We start from the raw sequence: 10,934 nt of genomic DNA on the forward strand, positions 1-10,934 counted from the left end.
TCTGCTTCCTTCTCCTCCTCTCTTCAAACAACGGAGGTGAAGGAGGAGGAGGTGAACCAGAGATTAGCTGCGCTCCTCGGCTGCTGACTGTCAGATCCCTGCTTTGCTGAGTCACCACCTCACAGCCTCTATACATAGCTCCACACTGGACCTCATATCCTCAGCTCAAAGCTGTTAATGCACACACACTTACACACATACAAACACATAAACACACACACGGTCAATACTATAATCTGAACTAACACTTTCACTACCTCTTTTCTGCTACTATTAACTCTGCAAAATACTGAGGTAAAGTCGTCCACAAGCAAATGTAGTAAGTGTGCATATATGTAAATATAACATATGCAATATATATTTATATAAGAACTATAAACAATTATATATGAAAGCTATTAGAAAGTGTAATGCTTAGGCTACATAGAAGTACATCCATCCCAAAACCTATATGTTGATATGATCAAAAGTAGAGACCTTTTACTACATAAATAAAATGTATAAACATATAGGATTTGCGTATGTATATTGTTTTAATACGTTTCATATATGAATGAAATATATAGCAATAACATAGTATATACAAATTAATCATATAGATATTTGATGTATATATACAAATATAACCAGAGTATTTAAATATAGGTATATCTCCACATATGTAGATGATAATGTTTATATGCGTGTATCCGTGGTATCCGTATGTCATATATTATATTGCTGTGTGACAGTCCAGTCTTATTGTGAAAATACAGTCCAGTGTAACGGTGGACCGCAGGTCGGTGGTCAGTGGTGCGACAACATGACGTTTCCCTCTTCTTCGGTGGAGTAGAGCTGAGCCACGACACGGACCGTAGAGATCTTCTTCACCGCCTTGTGAAACGCTTGCTTCATGTCCTTTGGCTCCAGCAGGGTGCTGAGGAGGGGAGGTCAGGGGGGAGAGAGGGGTGGAAAGATGGACAGAATATTAACGCAAAATGGGAAATTAAAAGGGCTATAAGAAGAAGGATTTATCTCGACTATAACTCAACGTTTTGAGAAATACACATTAGTTAAGCTAGTGTCTGATTAGCTTAGCTTAGCATACTCTGCTAGCCCCGGCTCTGTCAAAAAATAATTATAAAACCTTGTTATTGCTTCATTGTGTTGCTACACAAACATATGCACTCCCTACAGAGTCAGACCAGCTGTTTTATGAATTATTAATGACTCTTCTTATCTAACTCTCTGGCAGAGAGAAAAGGGAGATCTTCTCCCAAAGTGTAAAAACATGACAACAAATCTGCAGAGAGAGAAAGACAGCAGCTGTGTGTCCCCAATACAGAATAGCAAGTTTAGAGGTAGACAAATGATTGAGACAACAGTTTCATAACAAAGTCCATTTAGATGTGCAGATGTTTAATTGTATCTGTCTTGAACTTGTTGACTTATTGACCAATTGATGGTTATTAAAACATCCAAGGAACGATCAAGATCTTGTGATCGAAAGGTCCTGAAAAGACAGGCTGGACCTCGTGATGTAGGCCTAACTATGTTTCAGAGATGACGACTATAAAATATAATGATTGAATAGAACAAGTTTTGCACAGTGGCTGCACATATTGCAAAACCTGGGACAGCCATATAAAAGGGACACTGGGGAGTCCCTTTTATATTTGAGTCTATTAGGATGAAAAGACCCAACATGTGGCATTAAATGATGTTTACTGTGCAACTAACACAGAATCATGTTTTATCTTCCATTAAACATCTGCATCCACTGTGATTTTAGCTCATGTTTCCTTTGCAGACCTGATGAAGATCAACAAACATCTTTAATGCCACAGCAGAGGAACGTGTTGCACCTGGTAATCAAAGTGGATCTTTTAAACATCAGAAGAAACACAATGACATTTCAGCCCAGGTCCACCACTGTCGACTCACATCGCTGCTGTCAGACGAAAAACCTGCTTTGGTCAGATTTTCACTATTTAACACTCTTATTTCACACTTTTATTTCTTTAAAGGGATAGTTCAGCCAAAATTCAGATTTCACTCATTTTCTACTCACACTCATGTCAACTAATGCACTGCATGTCCATATGACGGTAGCGAACGGGGCTCACTTTTCGTCGTCCAAAAAGACACACCAAAAAACATCCAAATACCTCCATACTGCTCGTCTGTAATGTCCCTCTTGTATTGAAGCCCCGACATGCGAAATTGTTCTGAAAAAAATTAAACAAGTCTATATTTTAAGCTTGTTTGTAGCGGCAGACACCGGCGGAGCCGTGAACTGAGACACTGGGAGCTTCCGCTACAAACAAGCTTGAAATATAGACTTATTTAATTTTTTTTCGGAACAATTTCTCATGTCGGGGCTTCAATACAAGAGGGACATTACAGACAAGCTGTATGGAGGTATTTGGATGGTTTTTGGTGTGTCTTTTTGGACGAAGAAAAGTGAGCCCCGTTCGCTACCGTCATATGGACATGCACTGCTGCACGGAGCCCCGCTGTAACTCAGAGAAGGCACGGAGGACTCTGAAACTTCTCCCAGCCCTTAGTCGACATGAGGGTGAGTAGATAATGAGTGAAATTTGAATTTTGGCTGAACTATCCCTTTAAGAACTTGTAAAGTAGAAGAACTGAGTTTTTGTTTTAGTGACAAATAATTCAAAATAGTGGTTTCCCCCCTCCTCATAAGGATAAAATCCCCACGTCCCTCACTTGAACTGTGTCTCGATATCACAGCTTTTTTTTTATTTGCATTTTTTGCTATTGTTGAACAGAAACATGACCCACTCAGGAAAACCTGAAAAATCTGCAAGAAGCTGCAGCCTTTGCAACTTTGCTAAAATCCAGAGATATTGACATTTATTTACAGTATTCACCTGGAAACAGTGAATGTCCAGGTGTCTGTAATATTTAAAACGAACAAAAACAAACAAACAACAACACCTAAAATAAGACAATACTTTAAAGAGACACTGCACTGCACACTATAACTCTACGTTTGACCATCTGCTTCTATACAATTTCCTCCTCAGCTCTGAACAGGTCATGTTCAAGATGCAACTAAATGCAAACAAACTGCGTTGACATCTTGAGACAGTTCACGCTAACGCTAGTCCCCAAACTGTGTTTGCCAAAGGACGAGTCATGTTGCCAACCAAGCCAGTAATGTTATACATTTTTTATAATGCATAACATTACCTCAGTTTTTCTTCTTTGCAAGTTGTTCCTTTTGTTGTTGCTCGGCTTTCCGTTTCTTGGACTGGTTTATCTCGGCCATCTGCAGCCCGTGGGCCATTTGCCTGTTGGGATGAAGTAAACAGTTTGAATTCAGCAAATGTGCACACACACACACACACACACACACACACACACACACACACACACACACACACACACACACACACACACACACACACACACACACACACACACACACACACACACACACACACACTGCTCTCTGCAATCAATAAACTAGATTAGCCAGAAGGTGATGGCCAATGTAGAGGTCCATGGTTTTACACCGGAGATAATGGAGGTAGAGTCTGATGTTGAGGTCGGACTATCAACCGTGAGGATCCAACCAGAAGGCCACAAACATTGACAGAGTGTAAGAGTAGCTCTGTTAAATCCAAACAAGCAGGTGGTACTGCTTCTGGAGATCAAGAGTCAGGTAAGTCGTTCTTACCCGGGCTTGAGTTCTGGAGGAACAGGCATTGGTTTGGTGAATCCATCTCTACCCACGAGCCAGTAGGTCTCCTCTACTCCTTTTCCCTGAGAAAGAGAGAGAGAGGAAACACACACTGAGGTGCTTCATGTCTTCATCATCTGGTCATCCTGTTGAAATCCCGTCCCTGACAGTAGGTCGTACCTTAACTTCTGTCCTGCCTCGTAGTTCCACCTTGTAGCCCAGATTCATCTCCCGCAGGACCTTCACTGTGCTCTCGTGGACGTGGATCCTTTGGGCTTCAGAGCAGAAACAGATGGATGTCATCATCATGTCATGGAGGTTGGCAAGTAGCAAGGAAAAGCAGTCAGAGAGACACCAACAATCATTTGGCTCTAAATACACAACAAGACTTCAAATTTAAACAAATCCAGAATTCACCAAATCTTAATTATGATTTAAAATAAAACCTGGTTGTGAGATCAAATAATTCATGGCAAATTATTATTATTATCAATGATAAAACTTGAGTTAAAGAGGAACTATGCATGTGCATTTGTTTAAAATGAAGCTGGCAAAAAATCAATACATTGAGCGGTGGATAACGTTATATAGTAGTAGTCGTCATAAACAAAAGATTGCGTTTGTTGTTACTCACTCGTAACAATTCACAAGACATGTCATCACACTTACTCCGGAGCTTTTTAATTAGGGTAAATGTAGCATAGGCTCTGGAAAAATCCTGCATAGTTTCTCTTTAATGTCCATAACTTACGCATCCCGCCAGACTCCATACGAGAGGCAGTGGTCACTGTGTCTCCAAACAGACAGTAGCGAGGCATGGTCAGACCCACCACACCTGCTACACATGGACCTACAACACAAGAGGTTTGGTTTTAGGGTATCTATTATTTTGTATATCTGTAAATTATTATTCTCTGAAGCTGCATGATCAACTCATTTAGCCATTAGCGATGTATTTTGACCTCCTTTTGACAGACTAATTGGTCTGGGAATTCTACAAAGCCCACCTTTATGCAAATGGACATGGATTATAGGCCTAATTCAAATGCTAGCTAAGCTATCAGTCACCTGTGTGCAGTCCTATGCGTATCCTGACAGGAACATCAGGCATGTGTCTCATTTTGAAAGTTCCCACAGCGCTCAGGATGTCGAGAGCCATGTTGGCTATTTCTGCAGCGTGGCGGTTACCGTTAGGGACGGGAACCCCAGATGCCACCATGTAAGCGTCACCTATCGTCTCCACCTGGGGAAGATTAAAACAGAGTTAGCAACAAGATTAAATGCAGATCACTGAACTGAATAAAACATAAAAGAAGCGGGCACCTTGTAGACGTCGTGGTTTCCTATGATGGCGTCGAAAATCGTGTAGAGGTCGTTGAGCAGGTCGACCACCTCGATGGGTTCGCTGTTGGCTGAGATGGTGGTGAAGCCGACGATGTCGCTGAAATAAAGCGACACGTGGTCGAAATACTCCGGCTCCACTGTGCCGCCAACCTTCAAAGCCTCAGCCACAGACCTGAAGGGAAGAAGAGGAAGATAAGATAAGATAAGAAGACTTTATAATCTAATGGTTTAAAACACAGTGGAAACAGGGAACAAGGAACAAGGAACAAGGAACAAGGAACACAAAATGTGTTGTCTAAAGATGATCACAGTGGCTCAATGAAACGTTACTCACAATGGTGAAGCAGTTTTTCTAAATCACAGTATCACGGTGCTCAGGTGAACTCACGGAGGTAACATCTGTGTCAGCAGCTTCTCAGTCTTCTGCTTCTCGATCTCCAGCTCCTCCGTTCGCTCCCTGATCAACTCCTCCAGGTTTGATGAGTACTGCTCCAGCATCCTCAACATGGAGTCAATGATGTTGGTCTTCTTCCCTTTGTTGATGTTCTTAAACTAAGGTAAGACAGTGGACACTTTTCAGTCCAATAAGCTACAACCACCCAGTTTGTCAGTTTTGTACAAGGCCTTGATCAACCTCTGGGGTTTTTGCAGTCGTCCTACCTGGTCAAAGATCTCCTCAAAGGTGGGCCTCTTATCCGGTTGTTCGTTCCAGCACTGTTTCATCAGCTGGATGCACTCTAACGGAGCGTAGTCTGGACTGACCGCAGGCCGACAAAGAGGAGGAGGCTTACAGAGCTTCTCTATGATGTCTACAACACAGAGAAACAGCAGCTGTTTAGGTTGTGAAAGCAGTTTAGCTGTAGGGAAGGTAGGAAGGAAGGAAGTTAAACTTTCAATGCTACTACGGAGACAGTTTGGACTTCTTACCTTCAGCCGAGAGGTCCAGCATGCAGAATGGAGGTCCTCTAACCACCACCTCCTGCATGATGATGGCAAAACTGAACACGTCACCAGGCAGCGTCCCGAAAAGACCCGCCTGCCCGGTCCTCAGGACCTCTGGAGCCGTCCACAGCAGCTCTAGGAGACACCAAACATTCATTACTTTGCTTCTGGAGTGGGTGAAACTGAGAAAGACCCTGGTTCGTATTCTGATCTGTCCTCTCACCATCTGCAGGTGGTTCAATGTAGGGGAAGCGCTGAGACTCCAGGACCTCGTTGTAGCCGTAGTCTGTGACCTTAAGGACGAAGCGGCCGTCGACCACACAGTTACGAGACTTCAGCCGAGTGTGGGACACCCCGCGATGGTGAAGGTACTTCATACCCTGGGAAGGACAACAAACAGTTTAGATTGTTTTAACATGTAATTAGTTCACCTTTTCAATAGTGAACTAATGTATGTTAACCTTAATCAGATCCAGCAGAAGGGACGACTTGAACATCCAGTCCAGCTTGACATCTTCGTTCAGCAGCAGGTCCTCCAGACTTCCTCTAGAGCAGAACTCCGTCACGATGGCGAACACACCGCAATCGTGAAAGAAGCCCAGGAAGGGGTTGACGTTCTCATGACGCATGTCCCTCATCTGCAGGATTCATAATGTTAATAATTCATCAAAACCGAAATGATATATCGGCTTCCTCTCACTGCAGCAACATTACGTACCAGTTCAAACACATCACTGGTTTTGGGGTTGATTCTGCTGAACGTCCCATCAGGAAGCCTCTTGAGCCACGCCCAGTCACCCTGTAGAGAGGGAATGCCAAAGAAACACAGTCAGCCATGTTAAGAAACATCTTCTTTCTTGTCTTCCCAAGATACTAAACTGATTAAGTGCCAGCAAACCCTCGATTCAGCTATAATGAGTCAGGACATTATCATCTTAGATCTGGATTTTAATGACTTTACTGCTGCAGTTACATAAGACAGAGTGGACAGGCGTTGCTTTCTTAAGTATAACAAACCAGAAGTTAAACAACACCTTTGGGTTTTGTCTAAAGGCAGCTGGACCTTGCATTTTAGCTACTGGGCCGTTTTTCCAAATAGGAAAGGACAGTAATAATGTGTTATACATTATACACTTTATGTTAGATCGACTTGCATCACCTCATAAATAACAACGTTGGTATTCTCATAGGTGGCCGGGGACTGTGTGGAGACTGAAGCGACACTACGATCCGACACGCTCCTCATGCCACTGATTCTGCTGTCATCCATGCTCAACTTCTGCAGAGAGTTAAAATTCAGTGTGAAAAAAGAAAAAAAAAACATTTGAGTAATAAACCAACCAATTAAACGAACTTCCTGTTTGATGTCAACAGTGACCAACCTTGTTGCTAAGTGACGGGTTTATGAACGTGACATCGTCCAGAGTCAGCAAGATCTTGTTTGGACCCTTGACCATTCGAATCTGACTGATGCGTCGCCTAGGTAACAAGAGAGAAATATGGACTACGTGTTTAACTAATACTTGTAGATTAGAATCAGCTTTATATGTAGTTAGTGAAAAGAACAAACTCAATATCACACCTGTAAACGGCATTTTCAATCTATATTGGTGCTCTATAGAGTTTTCAGGCCAAATGGCTTCGTACCTGATGCAGTACATCACTGCCCCACCAAAAATAGAGAAGATGATGGCCCCAATAAACATGCTGATGGTCGTGAACAAATCCACACCTGGAACAGACGAGGAAGAGTTCTGATTGGAGGTTTATAATGAATCAGAAAACACAGAAAACAAGTTCATGATCCATTGCGAAGTCTTAGGTGCACATTAAAATTGTCTCTGATTGTCCATAAAAGTGTCAACAATAAACCAAAGAAGCAACATGTATGGGTATATAGGGGTATAGTATTTATTTGTGTTTTCCTCACCGCCGGAGCACATGACTCCAGGATTAAACCAGCAGGAGGAGTCTCTCCAGGGCCCGGAGCCTCGTGGGAAGTGGATTTCTCGACCCAGGAAGCGCACCATACCGACTTCCATGTCGATCCTGTCAACAGTCAATGTGATCGTCATTACAAGGTGAACGCAACCTGTTCTCAAAACTCAAACTATAGTCTCCTTGTGTACCTGTACACTGGTCTCAGCTCGAAGGAAAGCCCATCTGTGTCCAGTATGAGGTATTCCAGCAGAGCTGCTCCAGAGCTGTTGGTTTTGATCGCATGGCTGAAACCCTGCAATGTTAATAGGAGATACAGTCAGAACTTGGCATTATCTGTTTTGTCTTCCTTGTTAAAACACTGTTTCACTCCAACCTCTCAGTACCTGAAAGTCCAGGTTGCGGGTGTGTTGCGCAAGGTTGCCACCAGACATCCACTGGCCAGACCGCCGAAGTCGATGCACCGCATGAGCCATGAAGAAGACCGAGTTGTAGATGGTCCCAAAGAGTGGAGACACCTAAAGGACACAGATTTCAGCTCAAACTGTCTTGCTTGACAGCGCACATTCATGATTCTTCCAGAGTTCAATTGATCACCTGCTCTGGCTTCAGCGTCCTCGCCACCTCCCCCATCTCCATGGCCTCTCTGTAGGCCTCGTAGAACGACGTCTTGGGTGAATCGATGGTGACGGTCAGCACGGCGTCGTAGGCCCGCAGTAGTTTGCTGTTGGTCTTCAGAGCCGGATAGGAGATGTTGCGGTAAGGGAGGCTGTAGAGGAGTGTGTCGTAGGGCAGGAAGACCAGGGAGCCATCGATCATCTGCATGTCGTAGGCTGTCTCCAAAAGGAGCTTCTGGGCTGCACCTCCAATCAGCGCCGAATGCATGCAGAGGATCACAACTAGGACGAGGCACAACATTGATACATCTGAAACTCTGTGATATGAGTCTGTGGAGTGGAGGGATCATGCAACAAGGTCCTCCATACCTCGAATTTCTCTCAGCTTGCGAAGCTTGGCCAGAGTTCGCCTGATGCCGTGAGGCGTGTTCTCCATAAAAGCTACCAGTCTGACCGGCAGACCATGGCTTCTCAAGGAATCAGCTACCTGGAGGGGATGGAGACAACATCAAGATCTCATTCTACGTCTCAGCATAGTGTGATTTCTTCTTTCAAATAGGTATTTTTTCAAAATAAGAGATGTGTAAACTAAAGCAAATTCAAACCTTTGTGGCCGTCTCCATCCAGATGGCTTCTGAGGAGGAGATGATGGCGGTGTGGGCCCACCTGAAGTAGTTCATGACACTGAGCAGCACCCAAGTGGGTCTTGCCATGGAGCGAGCAAAGGTCGGGTGGCTACGGACATCGTCCAACTCATAGCCAACGCAACCCCAAGGAAACAAGGCCTGGAAGAGGGAAAATAATTCACAGCAGGAAAAGACGGGACAAACAGCTACTCAGGGCCGTTGTATAGGGGAGAAAGGTAATGATAATTCTAGGGGCCCAGCGCCCAGTAGGGCCCACAAAAACCCCAGTAGTCTAATCTTTGTATGACTGAATTATTCTGCATAAGACCCTGACTGATACTCATAGTAATGCTGCATTAGCATCAAAACAAAGTAGGCTAAATAAGAAATGATAATACATATGGAGTCTATGAAAAAAAGTGGAAAAGTCAGGGGTCAGGGGCCCACTTTAGTATGCTTTCAGGGGGCCCAGAATTCCTAGCAACGGCCCTGCAGCTACTACATGTGAGCAATCATATCTTCGTTTACTTTGTTCCAGCCTTTGCTCAACATTGAAGCTGCATCGCAGTAGCCGGGGTTGACTGGTCCAATGTAGCCTGAGGCCTTGGTGTGGAAACCCACAAAGGCCTCCAAGGCCCTTGATGTCTCACATGGTTCCTGGAGAGGGAACGCCAATAGATCAGTTGAATTAATCAGTGACCCAAACCAATCACAAGCTGAGCTGTCTCTATCAATCCTTTTCATCCTATGTAGTTTGCAGGTAGGACATCAAAGTATCACCATATAATTTTTTTTTTTTTTTTTTTACAGACATAGCACTGAAAGATGGCGTAGGGTCCATTGTGTACCTGCAGCACTGCATAATCAAACGTTGCAGCGTAGGGCAGCGACGGGTCCTTGTTGATGCGGTTGACGGCGAGCTGCGCTGCCACACTGGGAAGGGCCTTAGCGAACAGAGGGTCACAGCCCCACGGTCCCACCACCCCGACCCGAAACCATGCTCCCTGGACTGAGCAGGGCAGCAAACACAGGAGAACCAAGAGGAACCTCAGGAGGCCGCGGAGGGATAGTTGGAGTGGAGGTGTGGAAGAGGAAGGTAGGATGGAAGATAAAGAGCATCGCAGCCTGCTGTCTGCTGATGTGTGAGGTATGGAGATGAAGGCACGGTGCTGCTGTCGCATCTCAAGGCTCACAGCCTCCAGAGCTCACAGGAAGCTGGAGGAAGAAGGTCTGATGGTGATGATGCTGCTTCCCTAGGAAAAGTAATATTGTACCATGACTTCTGTTATTGGCTTCTCAGTCTTATTTTAGACTCTAGGATATTAGAGTTTCGAAAAAACACCAGAGGACCTCTCTGCTTGATGGACAAAGTTTTGCATCGAGCAGTGAGAAGAACAAGGGTAGTTGATTATATACAACCAACTGGTTAAATGTAATTTAACCATAATCATTATCATGCAGAAACACTGTCACTGGCTCAGTCGGCTGTAACAGGATTATCAGATAAGACGCTGTCATATCGGCACGGTGTCATAATCCCTGTGTAAAAGTCTCACTATGAATATACACAAGGGGATATATTATTATAATATATGTACAAATATTAAGATATACATTTGTTATATACATTTTGTAAATTAATATTTTAAAAGTATCAATGTTTTTTTGATATTGGTCCATTACGATTTGTTATATGGTTGCAACACAACCATATATGTTAATGCTTTATACATAATCCATATTTGCAAGTTTATAAAGCAACATAATATAATAAAAAAA

At 43.7% G+C, this 10,934-nt stretch overlaps 1 protein-coding gene across 1 annotated transcript; it reads right to left on the reverse strand.

The window, feature by feature from the left end:
• Nucleotides 1-786: 786 nt before the first annotated feature.
• gc2 (guanylyl cyclase 2) lies at nt 787-10,195 on the reverse strand (the record flags this gene model as incomplete). Its single annotated transcript, XM_083993042.1, has 23 exons — nt 10,004-10,195; nt 9,684-9,812; nt 9,135-9,314; nt 8,899-9,016; nt 8,510-8,811; nt 8,299-8,430; nt 8,104-8,207; nt 7,905-8,023; nt 7,622-7,706; nt 7,357-7,453; nt 7,134-7,253; nt 6,693-6,773; nt 6,436-6,612; nt 6,198-6,354; nt 5,960-6,109; nt 5,693-5,841; nt 5,421-5,584; nt 5,012-5,204; nt 4,757-4,931; nt 4,440-4,538; nt 3,869-3,963; nt 3,686-3,771; nt 787-916 (listed from the first exon to the last, which is right to left on the reverse strand). Exons 2-23 carry the CDS (start codon nt 9,705-9,707, stop codon nt 787-789), a joined length of 2,937 nt encoding a protein of 978 aa, XP_083849168.1. The 5' UTR covers nt 9,708-9,812; nt 10,004-10,195.
• Between the last annotated feature and the right edge of the window lie 739 nt (nt 10,196-10,934).

Source organism: Trachurus trachurus (assembly GCF_905171665.1).
Source record: "Trachurus trachurus genome assembly, chromosome: 18".
In the NCBI taxonomy this organism is placed as follows: domain Eukaryota; kingdom Metazoa; phylum Chordata; class Actinopteri; order Carangiformes; family Carangidae; genus Trachurus; species Trachurus trachurus.